General features: G+C 50.5%; 1 protein-coding gene, 1 long non-coding RNA gene and 1 pseudogene across 3 annotated transcripts in view; 2 read left to right on the top strand and 1 right to left on the bottom strand.

Annotated features, from left to right (window-relative positions):
* Window positions 1–1,194: 1,194 nt before the first annotated feature.
* DNAJB5 (DnaJ heat shock protein family (Hsp40) member B5) lies at window positions 1,195–10,432 on the bottom strand. 2 transcript variants are annotated; one of them, XM_047699071.1, is made up of 5 exons: window positions 10,305–10,432; window positions 9,316–9,460; window positions 6,721–6,965; window positions 2,741–3,342; window positions 1,195–2,609 (listed from the first exon to the last, which is right to left on the bottom strand). In XM_047699071.1, exons 2-5 carry the CDS (start codon window positions 9,381–9,383, stop codon window positions 2,376–2,378), a joined length of 1,149 nt encoding a protein of 382 aa, XP_047555027.1. In that variant the 5' UTR covers window positions 9,384–9,460; window positions 10,305–10,432; the 3' UTR covers window positions 1,195–2,375. The 2 variants fall into 2 exon arrangements, with proteins under 2 accessions (XP_047555027.1, XP_047555028.1); XM_047699072.1 differs by lacking the exon at window positions 10,305–10,432 and having other exon boundaries at window positions 9,316–9,497.
* Window positions 6,493–20,490, top strand: part of LOC125083116 (uncharacterized) — a 19,486-nt gene continuing 5,488 nt past the window's right edge. The window contains exons 1-2 of the long non-coding RNA XR_007122179.1: window positions 6,493–6,553; window positions 17,598–17,683. This is a non-coding gene — a long non-coding RNA (uncharacterized LOC125083116). The remainder of the gene's footprint in view (window positions 6,554–17,597; window positions 17,684–20,490) is intronic.
* LOC125084134 (uncharacterized) lies at window positions 15,143–15,240 on the top strand (annotated as a pseudogene).

The following is a 20,490-nucleotide window of genomic DNA, read 5'->3' as shown; positions in this document are numbered from 1 at the left end:
ACTGAAGCCAGAGGAAGTAGTCTGGCTCAGCAGACCTGGATCCCAAAGCTTCAGGCCTCGGGAAAGAGCCAGGACAATAATTTAGTCCTAAGCAAAGAGGACAACCTAGGGGACCCAAAACAAGAAAGCCCAGAGTAGCGGATGCAGGGTTGGGGATCTCCCTGCCCAGGCCAGGAAATTTGCAGACACCTTTGTGAACAAGACCCCTTGGTTTCTGCAGTGGAAGGAACAGGCTCCTCCCCAAAGTACCATAGGTAAAAGGATGATAAGCTTTTTCACTGGCACTGTCCCAGGGGAAAGGCAAGGACAGAAGTTCCTTGTTAAAGCTTAGTTTGTGTTAGCCTCTGCATGGAGCCTAGGCCCCAGTGAAGGCAGAGGTGTCTTCATGGCACTGTGAAGCTTAGGAGGGCATGGTTCTTGTAGGCTTGATCTTGAAGAATCCGGGGCTCAGGCATGGAAGAAAGTCAGCATCAGGAGGAAGTCCAGGCCCAGGCATATCCTGCAGGTGGCCATTCCTACGACTATGGGTCCCCTCCTTACCCAGATCCAAGGAGACTGACAAGTGGATCAGGCAGGCCATATGCAGCCCCTGAGGATCAGAGTTGTCTCAGCAGGGATAAGTAGTTCAGAGACAAGGACAAACATCCCCAGAAAATTGTAAGATTTAAGGATCAGCAACAGTGTTCATGCCTTCTAGGGAGCCTGCACCCCAGCCAGGTCCTGCCAGCATGGGCCAGAGACAGCAGCCAGCTACCTCTAGTCGCTTTTCCACTGCCCCAGGCTCTGTCTGTGGGGATGATTCTCTTCTAGTTGCCAGAAAGTCCTCCTTTATCCCCTCGTAGGAGGAACATTTTTCTCAAAGGAAAATTCCAGTCCATGTAGAGAAAATATATTAGTTCTCATGCTAGCACATCCTTCAAAGAGGATAGTCTGTATTTCTCATAACCAAGGATATTTATTCTTTCTAAATAGATTTGTTTCTTCTAATAGTTGAGTGGTGTCTTCTGTTTTTGCTGTGTTTGGGGTATAGGTTTTAGAAGTCCCAGGAGCCTAGGCTTAGAGGAAGGAAGGGGTCCACTTCAGTTTATATTGTGGGACTTCCAGGATTTCTTTGCAGTGACCAGGGCCCTGGAGGAAGTTGAGTGGTACTTCACATCTGCCCCCATCCCAGGTTCATTGTTCCTGCTCAGATGCCTTATTTTTAAAATACTTTATTTTTTTTTCATAATACTGTCATTACAAAAAAATACAAAAAAACTACTATAAAAACATTCAGGGGCTTGTCAAAGTGAGAAAACCTAAAGACCCCACCCCAGGACCTGGCTGAAGTCATCTTCCCCTAGCTTCTTCACTATTTGACCTTTATACAACTGTGGGAGTGGGGTGGGTAACAGACATCAAAGGGCTGGAAATTCTCCCACGCAGCCTCCATGAAGGGTAAGAAATAAGTAGCTTCACATATCACAAAAGTGGGATTTGGAAGTTTGGGGGTGGCTAGGCCCTGAGTTCAGAGGTGTGGGGAGAAACCTGTGACCCTGAATCTCTTGGTGGGGAATAGCTGCCACCTGACCCCAAAGCCCTTTCCCTTCCTGATGAAGGCTGGGGGATGGTCCTTGCCCCCCACCTTCTTAGCAGGCCCTCTTCCCCTCCCCCCACCTTGCACACTCCTGAGAGCAGCAGGGAGGACAGAACTTTCAGCTCTGTGGGATCTGGGCAGGGAAGCTCTCAGGGAGGCTGCCAAGGGCCCTCCTGTTCACCTTCCTGCCCCAAATGAAAAGTGTCTCGTGCTCAGTGGCCCGGCTCATGGGTTACGGACCTTCTCTTCTTATCTCGACTCCGAGAGGCACAGATAGCTCTAGGTGAGTGCTTTGTGTGAGTGAATATGTGTGCATTAACCTTAGACACTGTGGACCTAGGGGTGGGATGGGGGTGGGGAAGGCAGTGCTCTTTCTATCTTCTTTATTCCCCAGTAGGAGGAAGCTGAAGAGAAGGGAGAGGGGAGGTGTTAGCAAAGCTGAGAGGGGAAAGAGGACATGCTATTTACAGGCATGGACAGGGAATCTCTGTATCTTCAAGTAGCACTCAGGTCACTCTCCAGCTACTGGCGTGGTTACTGGATTCAAAACAAGTGACATGAAAATTGACCCCTGGCCTGGGCTAGCTCTCCCCACCTCCCACCCACTTCCCCAAGGCAGCCCAGCTCTGAAAAGGGTCAGGGACAGGAACATTTTCCTGAAATCCAGTGGCTTTTTTTTTTTTTTTTCCATTTTAGAAAAAGTTGCCCGTGTCCGGTGGACACCAAGCTGGGTGCACACTGGGTGGGGTGACTGTAGGGGGTATTGCTGTGGTAGACTCTGGGCTGGCTGGGGCAGAGCCTAAGAACAGGGTAGGTGCTGCTTAAGGATCTGTCGTGTCTGTGGTGTTAATCTGTCTGGGAAGCGAACTTTGAACTCGACAATGAGGTCTCCTCGCTGGGTGGGCACTTTGGGGAAGGGAAGGCCCTCCCCACGGAGTCTCTTCACGGTGCCTGGCTTGATGACATCATTGCAGGGTAATGGGATCACCCGGCCATCGATAGTGGGAATGTTCACAGTGCAGCCACACAGCGCCTGGGGAAAATGAGGCAGAGTGAGGAAAAGGTGCCACAGAGTGGGAAGGGAGGAAAAGATTGAAGTGAGGAAAGAATGTGCCCATTTTCCCTCCCCTCCCCAACACACACACAACCTGACCCAAGCCCTACCTCCTTGAGGCTAATCAGGGCACTGTAGAGCACGTTGGTGCCATCTCGGCGGAAGTGTGCATGGGGCTTGTCTTTGAGCACAAAGACAATGTCAGCAGGGATGTTGTCAGGTGTGGCATCACCCTCTTTGGGAAAGGTGATCTTGGTGCCTTCCTTCCAGCCACGCTTGATGACAATGTGTAGGATCTTGTCCTCGGTGCGCACAGTTCGGCCATCAGGGTTGAGGCGCCGCCTTGTGATCTTCATGCGCTTGGTGGAGCCGTGGTAGATCTCTTCCAGGGACACCCGCAGCTCATGCACCACAGGAGGGTCTTGTACCTTGCGCCGAGGGTACAGTGGTTCTGGGGCTCGCCTTGGACCCCTACTCAGCCCATTGAAGCCAAAGCGGCCAAAGGCACCAAATGGATCCTCATCTTCATCCACATCCATGTCCTCTGGGTCAAAGCCACCAAATGGTCTAGTGGACCGGCTGCTGGCAAAGAAGATATCGAAGGGGTTGGAGCCACCAAAGAAGGAGGCAAAGGTGGCATGGGGATCCCCATGAAAGGTGTAGTGAAAGGAGCCACTGGAGCCACCTGATGAACCACCGCCGGTCTTCAGGCCTGGAGGGAGGAGAAGTTAGGCATAGTGTGGCTGGTCCTGGCTCCACCCCAATCTCCGCCCCTGCCCTCTAGCTCCTAGTTCATGGGCCTAGAGAAAGAAGCCCCCTTCAACTCGCATAGAGAGGACTGGCATAACAGAGTAAGAAAAGTCTCTGATAAGATTAATTTCTATTCTTAATTATATGTTTAATAATAAAGCACATCATGAGGTTCAAAGAAGCTGAGTTACCTAACAGGTAGAAAAGCCAAGGCTAGAAGACTTGGGAGGATAGGACTTCCAGTCATGTAATCTCTTCCATGTCCCCACGACCCAAAGATATCTCACAAAGCCTTGAGTGGCTGGCCTGGGATCACATTACAGTCATACCTGACTCCCAAATCTTTGTTTATCTCCTAAGACACACAGAGTGAGAGGCAACTGGACAGGATTTAACTGTATAGGAAGCTAGTAAGTGACCTGTCCCAAATAATGTGGGGATACCATCCAGGAGGAAGCCCACGCTCATTCTGCTTCTAGTGTTCTTCTTCTTCCTGACTCCTACCCAAATGGGAACTCAGGAGGGCCCCAAAAAGCAGGAAAGCTCATTAGCTTGGAGATGAGGAGCTATTTCTTTTTCTTTGTTTCTTTTTTAAAAATATTTTATTTATATCAGAGAGAGAGAAAGAGAGAGCAAGAGAAAGACAGCGTGCCCATGAGCTGGGGGTGGGGGGTAGGGGGGGCAGAGGGAGAGGGACAAGCAGCTTCCCTGCTGAATAGGGACCCCTATGGTGGAGTGGGGGGGAACTGGACACAGGGCCTGGACACAAAGGGGCTGGATGAGGGGGCAGGACTGGGAGGCTTGATTCCAGGACCCCTGAGATCATGACCGGACCCAAAGTCAGATGCTTAACTGACTGACCCACCCAGGTGCCCCAAGGAGCTGTTTCTCTAGAAAAAGTTTTCAGATGTTTTGCTTTCACACTCAGAGCTCATGGTATTGTACAACTCCAGGGGTGCTGTTCACACACTGGACAGACACAGAATACAAATGGGAATAGTGCTTCTTGGACTTCTACAACACCAAGCCCCGCACCCTATACCTGATGTCAGAGCAGCCAAAATGTGCGAATGTGCTGGCACGTTGTGGGTAGTGGCCCTAGCTGCTCTCTCACAGTCAGGTCCTGCCTAAGGAGCTCAGATTGCTGGAGGCAGCCTTCATGGGGGGGATGGTAGTGGTGGTGATGGGATGGGGTATGGGGAGGAGTGAGGGAGGGGGTTAACACTGCAAAAGGATCTACAGTGTGTAGACTCGGGTGGGGCACAGGCTAGGTGAAGGGACTCTTCTCTTTGAGGCTTTTTATCTCAAATTTCAATTGGCTGTGGAAATCTAAGCCTAAAATAATTAGCCTCTTATTTCCTGGGACCACAAGGACAGACTTAGGTTTCATTAGAGAGGCCAAGTGGCAGGCAGTTCAGAGATTTGTGGCAGCTGTCTCTTCATCCCTCCCCTGAGACTCGGGGTCTGTTCTTTGCTTATATTGAGGGTCTGATTATCAGGTAAGTTCAAGAAGCTTGCCAGAGCTCAGTGAGAGAGAGAGGTTGGACTGGTAACAGCAGGAGGGGAAACTTCTCTGTAGGCATCCCTGTTGCAGTGGCAGTGACCACCCCCTTTTCCAAGCTGGGAACAACTTGTCCCCAGCCAGGGTTGTGCAGAGTGTCTCTGTGCACACTTCTGCTGGCTGGCTTTTGGGGCGGGGGCAGGGCCAACAAATATAACCCACATTTTCAAGGCTGGTTCTCCTTCCCCGGGCCCTGGGTTTCTCCTTAAGGTTGTGCTGCATTCTTTGGAGACCACCTGGGCTGTAGATCGACAGCAGAACCCAGTGTCTGGGTCTAGGGGCTGAGCTTTGCCCTTCACTCAGGCTTGGTCATGCAGGCGGGGTGAAGTTTCTGGGTAGCTCTTCTGCTAATAAAGGTGAGGCCAAGTGGAGAAAAGAGTGCAATTCCTAGGGGCGCCTGGGTGGCTCAGAGGGTTAAGCCTCTGCCTTCAGCTCAGGTCATGGTCCCAGGGTCCTGGGATCAAGCCCCGCATCGGGCTCTCTGCTCAGTAAGGAGCCTGCTTCTCCTTCTCTCTGCCTGCTACTCTGCCTATTTGTGATCTATCTCTCTGTCAAATAAATAAATAAAATCTTAAAAAAAAAAAAAAAGAGTGCAATTCCTAGACAGGTCACACGGTGGCATGGTGTGTACACTGCTTCCCTCTTCCCCCTCCACCCCCTCCACCCCCTTCACCCCAGAGAGAAAAATGTCTTTGCTGAGAGAACACTGGGGATTCCAGCAGATGTCTGTGAATCTGGGAGCTAGCAAGTCTAGGAGGTGAGCGGGTTAAAACTGAAGGAACTAGTGGCATGGAGAATGAGGATGGGGTTGGGAGAACTGGGGTGCAGAGAGGCTAGCATGGGACACAAAGCTAGGAGGAGAGGAAAAGAACACTTTTGAGCACACTCTGTAGCAGGTACATTACATATCATTAGCCCATCTAGTTTTGAAGCTGGAGTGGGGAGAGTGAAGAGGAGAAAGTGGAAGGAAGGTAGATGCTATTGGGCAGGAAGGACAGTTCCTCTTGGGAAGGAGAATCTTCAGCTGTGACAACGTCTCTTAATATAGCCTAACAGGTGCCTGTGGCTGGCGGGTGGCGGGTGGCAGGCGGCCCTGAGGGGCAGGCCCAGAATTAGCAGCTACCTCATGCCTGTGGGATGTACTGGGAGGGGCCGCCCTCTCAGAGGCTTTATTTGGGCCTTTCCTGCCACCCTGTGCGAGGCCATCAGCTACTTCAGGGAGGGTGGCAAGATGCCAGCAGCAGTTCCCCTTCCATCCTTGGATCCCTGCCACTTCCTCAGGGAGGCAAAGCTCCCCCTCCATTATGCTGGCTTAAAGTGGGCAAGGAAGGGGAAGATCATCTTTCCATATCAGAGGTTAATTCCCAGGCTGCTTAAGGGCCAAACTTTGATGCTGATGAATGTAAATGCTCTGTCCTCAGACCGCCAAACCACACACACTCCTTCTCCCTAACATTCCCTATCAGCCAATGAAGTGGCTGGGACTTCAGACTGGACTAATAAGGCCGGGAGGGAAAAATGGGTGGGGGAAGGCCTCTGCTCCTGACTCCAGAAGTCTCTAAGGCCTGAATTTGAGGAGAGAGAGGAGCAGAGAGAAGTGGGGAGAACTATGGTAAGCCAAGGCGGGGTAGTGGGTGGTCTCTCCTTCAGGTGTCAGTGCTGAGTACACTTGCCTCCCTCACCCCCTCCTCAGCTTCCAGTTGCCTATGAGAACTGGGTCACCCAGCACCCCAGACAAGGACAGGGGTCCAGTATCAGACTGGAGCACTGCCCTCTTACCTTCCTCCCCATACTGGTCATACAGGCCCCGTTTCTTGGGGTCACTCAGCACATCATAGGCCTCTGCAATCTCCTTAAACTTCTCCTCAGCATTGGGTTCTTTGTTCTTGTCTGGGTGGTACTTCAAGGCCATCTTCCGGTAGGCTTTCTTGATCTCATCCTCGTTGGCTCCCGATGGGATCCCAAGAATCTTGTAATAATCCTTTCCCATCACAGCCACTGGACCGGCACTTGTCTCCTTGTTTCTGAAAGAAACCCAGGGGCAGTCCTTGAAGCCCCTCTTCCCTCCTGACCTAGCCCTGTTCCTGATGATCCTATAATCTCTAAGTAACTCACTATGTGACTTTCAGCAGGTCATGCCTGTTCTGTAGGCCTCTGCCTCCCCATCAGTGAAATGAAAGGTTTGGACTAGATGATCTCTTCCAGCTCTGACATTCTAGGATTCTGTGATTCTTTCGTCAGCTCCTGGATTTTCCCGGCAAGAAGCTGGGGCTGGGGCCTACTAGGGGCTAGGCTAAGGCCCAGGTCCTTGGGCCAGACTGAGGACCCCTGAGAGGTCCTGCTGCATGAGGTGGCACCATGGACTGACAGGCCCACATACAGAAGCTGGCAAAGATCAGTGTGCTGGGTGAGGTCACCTGAGCGTTGTGGTCTTTTACACCACTCCTCAGGCATGGTGCCCGGGCTAAGGGCAGCTGGGGCAGTGGCCCAGGACTAGGGACAGGCCCGATCTTTAGCCAGCTGTCCTGGCCAGCCAAGCTGAGTCAGGGTGTGGGTGCCTGGAGTCCTCTCCACTAGTGAAGACCCCAGGCCTCCTTGTCCCTGCTCCCCAGATGATGCTAAGCCTCACGTGTGACTCAGATCAGAGGATGACTCATAGCCTTTGGAAACTGGTGTTTCTAACTCCCTTATTAGCAGGGGGAATGACACTGTCCTTCCTCCAACCAGGGCAACAGTTCCCTTTACTCATTTCCCAGTGTCTACACACAAAATGTATGTGAAGACATGTCTTTGCCATCTAAGCACTAGTGTTAGTGAACAAAAGCATCCTGGGCATAGGGCCTTTCTTAACCTTAGTTGTCAGAACAGTTAGGCACTAGTCACTATTTCCTTAATACCTTCCCTTCCCTACCAGTCCCTCCTTCTCACCTGCCCAGTGGTTCAGGATCTGGCCCAGGGCCAGGTTCACACTCCTCTGATAGTTCCTTCTAAGCTGGATGCAGGGGCATTTGTTTTGTGAGGGAGAAACATAGGGCCCTTATTCTTCGCCCTAATCCCCCTTCATCACTGACTACATGGTAGATAGGAAGGGAAGGGGACTGTTCTGTAGCTGGGGAGATGGCCAGAAGACATTCTCCAGGCCTTCAGCGGCTTGGCCAACCCCTACCAAAGCCCAGAAAATCAGTCTTTCTAGCAATGTCCTGGGCTGGCAGCCATAGCTGAGGCCTGGTTTTCTGCCTCTGACTGCTTCAGTGAGGTATACAGGGTTTCCTGGCAGGAGTGAGGGGTGTAATGGGTAAGGGGAGGCCTTAAGGCCCCAGGAAGGCAGGGACAATGGCCCTAGCTCCTGCCCCCACAGGGCCTGTTGCAGGTGGCTGAGTTGACTCATGGTTCTGGGAGTCACCTCACTCTGACGAAGAAAAGGCTCCATAAAGGCGGGTACTCCCCCTTATCCCCCTACCAGCATGTCACGCCTGGTGGGGGAAGCTGGGGTTGGAAGAGTGAGAGAAGAGCATTTGGGGGTGGGCAGCCATTTTCGGAAGCAGCGGTAAAAGCCGTCTGAAAGGGAACTGGGGGTGGTCTGCCATCTCTGCCTCAGCCCACATCTTCTCCCCATCACCCCAGGACTGGGAAAGAACCTTAGTACACCAAGAGGGTGCCCCCAGAGAGTCACACAGCAGCTTCTAGGCAGAGGGCAAGTGGAACAGCTTGCCAATGCTCCCACCCTCCTCTTGCTGTCCCGGTATTACCTCCTTATCAGGCCAGCTTCCTTCCTGGCACTCACCTGATAAGCATTCTAGACCTACAATTCTCTTGTCTCCACAGACACAGGCAAGCTTTTTCAGGAATTGCCTTTTTCCTCCTCCTTTCCTCCCTCTCTCCCTCCCTCCCCATACCCACAAGCCACGTGTTGGAATGACAAAGGAACCCCATGGCATGGCATTGCCTTGGATGGAGAAGAATGAAGAGGATGTTCATGTAGAGGCAGGAGTGAAAAATGAGAAATAGCAAGAAGGCCTGTATAGGGAGGGGAATGGTTGATACAGAAAATGAATTACTGGTGAAGGGGACAAGGGATGACAAATGGAAATGACGGAGGTGGAAAATGGGTTACCAATGGGTTGAGAGAGAGATGTAGAGAGTTGAAATACTGGAGAAGATGTCTGTGGAAAAATGGATGGATGCCCAAAAGGTTTGGTATAGGAGATGAATGACAAGGGGTGCAGTTCATTCAAATGTAAGGGTGAGGTAGGAGGGGGGTTCTTACATGTAATGGGGATGGGATGAGGATGATATGGTTGGCAATGAAGGGGGATATGATGTGGAGAATTTGACGTGGTAGGGATATGAGTGCCCTTCTCCAGAGGGACTTACCGGAACTTTACAAACCCATTCAGCGTCCACGCTCGAAGTTTTAAGGGCTCCAGCTGAATTTTAAACATCAAGCTGGCTAAGAAGTCTTCTCCCCAGAAGTGTGGGAAGCTCCGGAAAGCTCCTCGGGCCTGTAGTGGGGGTGCTGCTGGGGATGGGCAGGAGAGCACTGTGCGCTTAAACATGCCCAGCCCAGCCCCTCACCTCTGATCGCTCCACAGGAGCCTGCTTGGAAAGCTGCAGCTCTGGAAGCCACCTCCTCAGGTTCTCAGAGGCACTTGCCCAGCAAGTCCTGTCCGGTGCAGCAGGAGCTAGACCTGATCCCCAGGTGTGGAGAGTGAAGGAATAGGGTGCAGCAGCCACCTGCTCTCAGGTGCAGCAATGTCTGTATGAATGGCTGTATGGCAGTGTGACAGTAAGGCTGGCAGTGGCAAGCGTGTGCTTGCTAGTGGCAGCCTGTGTACCTGTGGCAGGTGTGATTGTGAGTGCCTGAGAGGCAGTGAGTTCCTCTCGCCTCTCTCCAGGGAGGATCCGACCCCAATCCCCGAGAACCTACTCAATGAAGTCACTGACCCGGAGTCTCCTCCCTCGCAGATGGGCGGGGAGGGGCGGGGCGGAGCCGAGCTCGCCCCGGACAAAAGGCGCGGCAAGGAGAGGAGGGGAAGGGAGGGGAAGGGGCTCGGGCGGGGGAGGGTGGTCGGTGATGTCACCGGCGCTGACAGGCTGGGCTGGCTCAGAAACGCCTCCGCCGGCGGAACCCAATCCGACCCGGTCCGACCCTCCCCCCAGCTCAGACGCTGGCTACCCCCTGTTAGAGGGTCGCACACATCGAGCATTTGCAGACCCCAGTCCCCGCACCACCACGGCAGAAGAAACGATGGGCCTTCAGTGTCCCAGCGCCCCACCCGTTTCCCCCATCCCCTACACCAGGACCCCTGGCTCCGCGACGCCCCCGCTCCCGGGATCCCTGAGTCCTGGCTCGGTGCCCTCACCAGTGAGGAGCTGCGGGCGCCACCGAGGTCCGTCAGACAGCCGCTGCCCCCTCCCCTGGCTCCGGCTCCGCCGCCTCCACTCGGGACAGGAGTCGCCTGCCCGCCGGCCGCAGACAGCGGGCCGGGGAACCCGCCCCCACGGCTCCGCCTCCGCGCCGCCCATTGCGCGGCCTGGCCGTCACTCAACCCAGCCTCCGCTGTAATTGGACAGCCTTCAACGAGTGCCTTCGTGATAGCCGCCCATTCTCCGCCCCTGTCACCCGGCCACACGCGCACACATTCCGGGCAGTGATTGGTGTCCGTCTGATTGGTGCACTCTGGGATCAGTCAACCACACCTCTTCGCTAGCTCGTCGTGTCATTGGTGAAAGGGACAGAGGGCGGCAACTCTAGGCGCCCTTTGATTTTATTGGTTAGTCTATCGGGCTCAGACCCGAGACTGGGGGCAACTATATTAGTCCAATCTCGGGTTTGAGAAGGTGGGACGTACTGGCCACCGCTCGAATCCCGGGAGAACCTTCTGGAACCTGTGTAACGTCAAAGGCAGCCTTAAAGGAAAACTGCCTACCAGTTGGCGGTGATTTCTGGGCATTCTTTCCTTTCTTGATTTAGGAGGGTAGGGGAGAGAACAGTGCGCTTTGCGAGGTGTAGTCTCGAGCGGGGTCAAAAGGTCACCCCTTCTTACCTGTCTTCCATCGGGGCTCTGAACTGACCTCGACCAGACCAGATTCAGCTTTACCTTATCTTGACCCAGAATTGACCTGAGATGACCTAACAAAACAGACCCCGATAGACATGCAGAATTTAAGCACCCTTCCGCTTTCTCCTTTGTAATTTACACTGGTGGTTGTTTCCAGGTTTAGCGCCTCCTCATTCCCTTTGTGAGTCCCCTATTCATCCTCTGTATAATCCTCTCATCCCAGCTCCCTTGTGAGCAGCCCCTCCTCAGCAACCCCCACAATTCTCATTAACGTTCTCTCTGTAATTTTTCATCCTACTTCCCCTTTGAGTCCCAAATGTTAGCCCACCCTTTCTTTCCCCTCTTCTTGGCTGGATATTATCTTCTGCCTCCCCCCGGCCCCCTCCGCATCTTCCGTTTCATCCTATTCTTAATCCGTTATCTACTTGTACGATCTGTTCTATCCTAACTCTCCCCTTTAACCCTTCATCTCAGCTCCACATGATTTCTTTAACGCACTCAGAATCTCCCATCTCAATCCCAACCCCCTCCCCCCGCCATTAAATCTCAGCCCTAGTGTCCCCGGTGTTCAGAGCAGGCAGGGCTGCGGAGGCGGTAGCCAGCGGAAGCCGACGCTTGAGCAGACACGGTGCCTGGCGCCCACGTCACTGTCTCCCAGGACCATCTGTGCTACAGGGAGCGGGGGTGGGGAGGGGGTTATCCGGGGGTGAGGAAGGGGAAGGAGTACTTGGGAGGTTTGAGGACAAAGGAAGGGCCAGGGCAGAAGCTCTTACCTCCCTTTCTTTGCCATTTCCCAGAAATAGTTTGGACACTCATGAGTTCGTGCAATCTGGATAGAGGTGGAAACTGAGGCTTGAAGGACATCAGTACCTGGGCCACAGAGCAGAGCAGGAGAGAGATCTAGGGGGTTCCAAGGTCAGGTCTGCATATTCTCCATTATCTGCCTTATTTCCAGTACTCACTATGGTGATTCCAGATGTAAAGGGGTGTGAGCTGTGACATAAGGAAAGGAACTGGGGTAGAGGATAGAGAAAAGGTGGAATGAGGGAAATGAGAGGAGGGAGGGTAGATGGGGTGAGGGGGATGGGAAGAGGAGGGGAGAAGAGATAGGGTGGAAGGTAAGGAGGGGCCCTGAGAAGGGAAGGAGAAGTGGGAAACAAAGACTAGAAGGGAGGGGAGATGGGATGATGAAGGAATGGAATAGTAGTGTGACATGGAGATGGGCAAGGTAGGATGAGGGGGCTCAGGATAGATACTGACTACTTCAGTCTGGGGGATCTTACTCTGCCCCCTCCAGACTCAATGGGGGCCCGGGCTGTGGGTGGCTCTACTTCTTCCTTTTCCAGTTCTATCTATTTTGCCTCCTCCAGCTTTGCCTGTGCCAACACGGAGGCAGAGTTTAGTCATTGGCCGTTACCTGGTCCCTGCTAATGCTATATTGTGGGCTTAGACCTTTGGGGGTGCAGGGCCTTGCCTTCAGGTGCTGGTAGCATGGATTCCATTGTCTGCTGGGTTTTTATTTTCACCCTGGGTCCTATTGCCCTGGGTATCAGGTGTGCATTAGGAACCAGGGTGCACAATGTGGCATAGGTGTAAGAATGTAGGCTCTGTTGACCTTGTGAGATTGCTTGCCACATCTGTGCCTCATTTCTTTGTATCATGGGTATAGAAAAGAGCAGTACCTCATAGGGTTGTTGTGAGGGTTAATTAAGGTTAACATATGCAATACATGTAGTTCTGAGCTTGGTATGTAGTTATTGCTCAGCAGAGTTAACTGTTACTCTGTATGTTCCAGGTATCTGGATGTGTGAGTGCATCTGTTTGATGTTCAAGTCTGATTGAGACTTATTTGTACTGTTGTATCTGTAGTGTGATTTGTAAGTGAAAGTGTATCTGTGTATATCTGTGTAATATTTTTGTGAGATAATATGCCTGTTTCTGTATTATTTGTTGTATATGTGATTTTGTGTTAATATACATGTGTGATTAAATGACCATGTAGGTCTGTGTCCATGTGATGAACCGTGTCATGCATATTGACACGCTGACTGCCAGTGCATGCATGAACCCGTGATCATGTCTGTTCTGAACACCCGCATTCTCCTCCCTTCCTATGAAGACGTCATAACCCTAGGTGTCCCTCATTTTCTCACCCTGAGGGAACCGGAACCTGGGGGCAGGGGCGGGGGTGGGTGCCAGTGAGGAGGTGTTTAGACAGGAGCACATGTTCCCTCCCAGACTGTGTATGGGAGGGGGAGCCCCCTATCTTGCACATATCCTGAAGGCTCCAGAGGAAGTGCTCCCCCCCCAGCCCATTCTTAGTTCCCTGTCTTGTCTCCATGGCAGCAGTTGCCAGGGGCTCCCACGGTTGCTAAGGTCTAGGTGTGGGAGGCTGCTAGGCCCTGTTGCCAGTAGAAACAGAGAACAGGAGTTGAGGGGAAGGAAGACTACCCCCACAGCTGCGCTTTCTGTGGTGGCCCGACTGGTCCTTGGACCTCTCCTATCCCCAAACTGTACCTTTGACTTGTAAGTGGCAATACTATTGTTGGTGGGGGGCTTTCACAGGAAGCTGGAACTGGAATATAGGGATCCACCTTCTGAGAGGACCGTGGCTCTAGCCTGCCCTTTACCATCTTTAAAGTTGGGAGGCCCTTAGAAATTAGTGACTACTTCATTCTGTCCCCCAACCCTATACTTCTCCCCTAGCAATGTCTTTGCTTGAGTTCTCCTGTGGCTGATACTTATTACCTGATGCTTTCACCTGGTATCAGAATGCTACATTGACCCCTGGATGCTGACTGACTTCTTCCTGAGGTCAGACTCTTAGCATCTCACCTGGATACATACTTCATGCTGACACTTGAACCCAGAATTCAGTTTCACACAGAGTACCAATTTTGACCTCACCTGGGTCACTGACCTTGGCCTTAGTCCTGGACCAGTCAGTTCCCCAAACTCAACACTAGCCTAAGCCCTTTCTAGACATGGATGAGCCTTAATCCTACTTGAATTCAACTGCAGATTCAGTTCTGGTCCTGTTCACTGACTGGACACTGACCAGCGATCTAACTCCCTGGTTCTCACCTGGTCTAAACCTACATTGACACATAGTACCTTAAGGGTTATTTCTTGCCTTGGAAGTTAGAAAATAATGCTAGAAATGACCAGCAGATGGCGCGCAACATCAGGTTCTAGAGGCAGGCTTTCCAGAGCCCATCTGGGAAGGGGGTATTAGGGGTATTGAGACCTTGGCTCTTATTCTCTCAGGTCAGGACCCAGAGCTGGAGGCAAAACAGTCAGTCTATGAGGTTGAACTAAAGAAATTAAGTTTCTTGGGTCTTTAAAATCTTGAATCTGCCTGTATCTCAGCTGGGCTCAGGGCTGGGCATACACCAGAAGGTGCTTCACCGTTTATAGGTATCACAAATCTCAAGAGGACTGTATATCTGGTAAGGTATCCCACCCCAAACTCAACATTTCTATCCTATACAGCTTCACTACCTTCCCTGGTATCCAGTTACCTTTTTGTCCTATTGAGCAAAAATCTGCCTCTCCTCCACCTTTGGTCTTAGCTCTGTTTTTGAGTTCACATTGACCTCATCAGTCCCATCTACATCTACATCCCTGAAGTCTGCTCCTCTCCAGGATGATTCACCTCTCAGACCTTCATGGGTTCCTCCTCTGCCTTATTCCCTTCCAGCCCCTAAGAGTATGCTCCCTTGGCTGGGTTTCAGTTCATGGTGCCTGGGTCTGATTAGCTTTTTCCAGGAGTGCTGGTGCAGTGTACAAATGAGCCAGCCGGCCTTTCTCATCTGACTCTGAACTTCTTCCTACATAGCCTCATGTTACATCAGTGTTTTTGGTAGCTCTCTCGTACTGTTCCTCCATATCAAGTGAAGACTATAACCTCCTCTTCCTGAGCTGCTGGATCACTTCTTGCCCATTTGTACAATGCTACAAGTGTACAATTGCCCAAACGTTATGATTTTGAAAGGAGTGTTATATTTATTTTAAAAACAAAGATACTTGAAAAAAAAGAAACAAACATTTTTGCAATACTTTTTGCATTTTAGAACAATCCTTGGGCCTGCAATTCTCTACATTTATGTTTACTTAAAAGTGGGATAGGAGAGACTGAAGTGCTTGCTTCAGCAGCACATATGGAACTATACAGAGAAGATTAGCATGGCTCCTGCACAAGGATGACATGCAAATTCATGAAGCGTTCTATATTTTTGGTTTTGATGAATGTTAAAATGTAATAATGTAAAGCGAGTGTATATATGAATAAATTAGTATATTACCACAAAAGAAAAAAAAAAGAGAGAGACTGAAGATACTCCACCGTCTCAGCTATGACTTCAGCACTGTGGACAGAGGACATTAGCGGTACCCCCCCCCCCCCCCCCCCCCCCCCCCCCCCCCGGCTATGCCTGTGATTGTGGGTGGATGGAAGATGATACATGCACAACTTTTAGATAGGGCCAGAAATCCTTGCTGCTCACTTAATGCCTTATAGTTCCTCTGACCAAACTCTCTGTCCTCACTTGACTATCAGCCCAGGAGACAGGACAAGAATTGTTTCCCAGACTTTTACAGCTGAGGAAACAAGTTCAGCAAGGTCAAACTTCAACAAACACTTTGCATAGGGTGGGAGAGAGAACTCTATTCCATGTTTAGCAAATTTAGCAGCTACTTTTTCTCCTTTGAGGAATGACTTCCTCTAGAGGTAAGAGGATTGCATTTGACCCAAAGCAGGGCAGGGTGAGTGGAAGTTTGTATGTAACGGAGCTCCAGCCAGCCCTGGGAACAAATAGCAGGAGGAGGAACAATCCTAAGAGGATCTAAAGTTCATCAAGACCGCCGCACTGAGGGTAGGGAAATCTTGCTTTTCATTAGGGTCCAGAGGCCCAGTTTTTACATCTCTTTTTCTGTCCTAATGCTTTGTCTTCATTGAACTTGGAGACAGAAGGGACCCTTAAGATCTCAAGCTGTCCTGAGCCTGATGGACCTCCATTTGAAAATTCCAGGGAGGAGAGAGAATGGGAGCTATGTGAGTGAATGGGATGAATTGTGCAGGTTGTTAGAAATCCTGTGACAGTGGCTACAGGACTGGCTGCTTATGTGTCTGTTCCCAGGGTGGAAAGGGGATAGCTAGACTACACAGCAGCTGTTTGCTTGAGGTTTGTTCTGACAGGCAGCACAATAAAGTGGTTAAGAACATGGGCACTGAAGCCAGACTACCTGGTTCCCCTGCTTCGTATGTGACTATGTAACCCTCAGAAACTCTCAGCCTCTATTCCTGACTTTTATTTGTAATACAAACCTCAGGGTTGTTTTGAAGATGATTTTATGTAAAGCACTTAGAACTGCCCAGTGCGTAGTGACTGCTCAAAAGTATTAGCAATGATTTGTATTTGGGGCCCTTTTGGTTTAGAAGTATGACTATACACTGCTGATCCACACTCTAGAGATGCTTTCTTGCCTATTAGGTACTAACTCTGCTCTTACCAGGTAAAGGAAATGAAAAGGGGATTTCACAGACCTCTAAAGGCTTCTCTTGACTTTAGTCTACCCAACTCTATCGTATATTAAAACATTACAAAAACGGGGAGGAAATTCTCTACCAAGAAGGACCCAGAGGACCAGGAGAAAACATAGCCAGCTAGCTTCCCTACTTTGTCACCAAACAGGGATTGGGAAGAGAAATGTGCCTAAAACTGGCCCTTGGTGGTGGTGATTGTGGAATACATTACACACAGCTTAGAGGCCTTACCTCTTCCTCAGTTTCTTAGAAAACTCTGGCTTCTCTCTTCAGTGCTTTCATTTCCCTCTCTGTGTCCATGGTGGAGCCCCTGCCTCCTCCCACCCATCACTTGATTCTTGGGAAAGTCAGTACCAGGAAAACTCTAGAAAGAGCCATAACGTATTGCAATCTTCCTGGAGGCCACAGCAGCTCCTTAGATTCAAGAATTGGCTAATGATAGGAAACCACACAGAAACTCAGCAGGTGCCCCAAATAATGGGAAGCAGGAAGCCAAAATAACATCGCAATCTCTTTATTATGATTTCCACTGTGTCCAGCCTCTGGGAGCATCAGCTCCTTCAAGAGTTAAGGCTGAGCCGTGGAGAGGAGCATGCAGCTGTACTGGTGGGAAGACAGGGCTTGGGGATGTTCCCCTCAGCTGAGTCAAGGTACCTTCCACAGAAAAGAATGTAGGAAGGGTATGAGGGACCAGAAGGCATTGGATCCTCCAGTTACTTAAGTGTTCTCAGAACTCCCCTCACAAGCCTATGTTTGGCTGGGAGACAGATCACAGGCCATCTCTTAAAGGAGGGTAAGCTTGAAGGCTTTTATTTCACATGGATATGGAAAGTCTTTGCTGCTTATACCTTGACTTTCTCATCTGTGGTCATGCCAACCCATGCTATACAAACTGGAATGTGATTGGACTTCTTAGTCACTAGCCCAGACCAGATGTGACACATTGTCCACAATCGGGGTCATCAGGTCATGTGGCTCAGAGGGAAGGTTTTCCTTAGTGCTAGTTGGGTCTAGTAGAAATTCTGTTACCGGTTTATTTTCTTTCTAAGGTTGCCAAAAGCAGTGGCAGCAGGAAAGCAAGAGCAGGGGAAATGCCCAGTCCCACCACACTCCAGGACTGAGCTATAGGAAACAGGTATGATGCATTAATATTTTCCATTCTCCATCCAGTTCTCTGTTGTCTGAGCTGTAGCCAGGGCCCTGGAGAGAGATCCTGGGCAAATTCAAACTAAGTGGCACAGGGAAAGTAACAATTTTATTCCACTGTAAATTGAGGGAAAAGAGGTGCTGCCTGGATGTTATTCTGACATCCAATTGTTCTGTCTTTTGGTGCCAAGTATATACCTGCCTTTACTCTGCTAGTTTGAAGGGGTCATGCTTGTAGGATCACTAGAGCCTGCTATCAGTCCTGCCTGGGTTATTCTTGGCTCTGGGGTGGTCATGGCTAGCCTGAGGCCCTGACAGACAGCTTCTGCTGAGCTTCCCTTTTGTCTTTAGGGCTTCCTTGCATCACTCTTACTGAAGCCATGAGACCTGCAATGGTTGAGGTTGTGCTTCAGACTAAGAGGCCTAGGCATAATCCTGGGCTTACACCCCAGCGAGGTGCCCTCTTCCCAGTTTGATTCTGTACTTCCAATGTTAGTGATAGGAGTGGGGGAATTCCAAGATATGGCCATAAGGCCAGGGTGACATCCCATAGGGAGCACTAGGGCTTAAAGGCATTATCTGCCCTTTAGCCCCAGTCACTTGGGCTGAAGATGGGAAGAGGCAACGTGCTCATGGCTTTGGCCATTTTCAAAGAAGAAAAGCACTTGCGAGTGGGTCAGTACCTGGGAGCAAGGGAACTGCTCCATCTCTGGGATCCAAAGGAGCCACTGCCCAAAATCACAGAGCCTACCTCTGTTGAGGAAGGCTGGTCTCAGGAGAGGAAGCCACAGAGAAGACCTGAAGAGGTTATGTAGCCACAGCTAACCGCCTCCTCTTACCTTCTGTCCCTGCAGCTCAACTGTGTCATCCAGAGGCCCCTGTCTTTAAATCTGAGCATAGGGAAGAGGAGTATTGGGTGAAAAATAGGCTTAGGGCAAAGAGTCTTCAGAGGAGCAACCCTAACCTCTGTTGATAATGGGTAGAGTGGCTGGTGTTTCTAAAAAGTGTTGATTTCAATTCTGGGCAGCCAAGAAGAAATGACTAGAACATTTCCTCAAACCCTTAGAGTCAGACACTGATTTTTTTTCTTGGCAGAATTTCAGATAGTCACAGTGATGGAAAGGCTTCATGAAAAGGAAAGGGAATGAGCTTCACTTGGTTTATAAAAGTTTGAACATCTTCATATGTACTGCAGAGGGGCTCTATGGATTAGAACACTGCAGGGGGAGATCCTAGCCAGGGGGGTTGGGGTGGGGCTTCTCTGACTCTGGTCTGGGGGAGCAAGGGAATCTTTTCATTGGTAAAAAGGTAGATGCCTAATGGTAAAGAGGCTAGTTGCTCCTCCATGTTTTTCTGCTTCTTAGGATTCTTGTGGACTGGAGCTCTATGCTGGGATTCCCGGGGCCCTCTGTAGCATGCCCCTACCAAGAAAACTTGCTGTCTTGGAATAGGGAGAGGAATAGTCGCAAAAGGGCCTGATACTACCTTGGAAGAAATCTTGCTTTGCCAGGCCCTGAGATATAGCTGGCCTGATCTGGCCCATGGTCTTTCACCACTCATCCACGGAAAGCTAGAAGGTGTAGCTTCAGAGAGGTAAGCATCACCTTGTCTGTGAAGGATCAGGGAACAAGAAGATAGATTTCTAGTCCCTATGCCTGATGATGAAGCAGAGAGTAAAACTGTTCAGACAAAGCCCAGAGCTTGTCTCTACTCAAAATGCCCTGTGAGATCCAGCAGCCCAAGGTCATTGGCATACAAGGTGATTTACCAGGAGAGTAAGTGAGAGCCCCTGTGCTGAATGTGCTTTCATCTTTTTCAGTGCAAAACCCCAGGTTTGGCTGCTTCAGAGGCAGTCCTTGGGCCCAAGAGTCATGTGCTTTCACTTTTTTTTTTCATTCTGGCTAAACTGAACAATGGCCCCACTTACTGATCAGTCTTGGGAGTATGGCTAAGCAGTATTTACAAAAAGCTTTTTTTTGTTTTGAAATGTTCAGGGCCATACACATGAACCCAGATTCACCATCTGTCTGCTTCATTTTAGACCTGAATAATCCAACCCCTGAAGCTTCATTATCTGTTCTATGTTAGGCAGTTTCTACAGAAGGTGCTGTTACCACAACCCTGTTATAGCTCCCCACTTTCCTCTGAGCATCTCAACACTGAGCTGTATGCTACTTCTGTTAGCACCCAATTCAGTACAAGTGCCTTGAGCAATGGAGATATGTTAGCTTTTACATGATTGAACCAAGCCCCTCTCTAGTATTTAGACTGGGAACAGAAACTGGATTCCAGGAACAGGCCTGCCCCACAACATGCAGTGACTTGAGAATTTAATGAGAACTAGGGAGCACAGCTGGGACTTAGAGGCCAGGCTTGGTAGGGAAAGACATGTAGTGAGCAGCAGGGAGAAGCAACAACTCAGGCCATATCTCAGTGAGGGGGAGAAGGATGAACCTTCTTCTGTGAGGCTTTGCTAGGACTTCCTCTGCTGAAGAGGTGAGTTTAAAAAAAAAAAGAGGGGTGCCTGGGTGGCTCAGTGGGTTAAGCCTCTGCCTTTGGCCTACGTCATGATCTCAGGGTCCTGGGATTAAGCCTCGTGTCAGGCTCTATGCTCAGCGGAGAGCCTGCTTCCCCCTCTCTCTTTGCCTGCCTCTCTGCCTACTTGTGATCTCTCTCTCTGTCAAATAAATAAAATCTTAAAAAAAAAGAAGGAAAGAGCTGAGATGCAAATCCTCTTCTTGAATCCAGCTTGTCAGGGTGGTTGAAAGGAGTCCTTGCTGCTCTTTCTGGGCTGGA

Source organism: Lutra lutra, chromosome 13, assembly GCF_902655055.1.
Source record: "Lutra lutra chromosome 13, mLutLut1.2, whole genome shotgun sequence".
In the NCBI taxonomy this organism is placed as follows: Eukaryota; Metazoa; Chordata; class Mammalia; order Carnivora; family Mustelidae; genus Lutra; species Lutra lutra.
The sequence above is the reverse complement of the archived record's forward strand: the minus strand, read 5'-3'. Positions and strand labels throughout refer to the sequence as shown.

Bases quoted from the DNA above. Each gene is read 5' to 3' on its own strand.
- DNAJB5 (XM_047699072.1), bottom strand. From the start codon at position 9,497: ATGTTTAAGCGCACAGTGCTCTCCTGCCCATCCCCAGCAGCACCCCCA. The intron at 3,343-6,720 runs GTAAGAGGGCAG...TCCTCCCTCCAG, and splicing joins TGACCAGTATGGGGAGGAAG to GCCTGAAGACCGGCGGTGGT. The intron at 2,610-2,740 runs GTAGGGCTTGGG...CATTTTCCCCAG, and splicing joins CCCTGATTAGCCTCAAGGAG to GCGCTGTGTGGCTGCACTGT.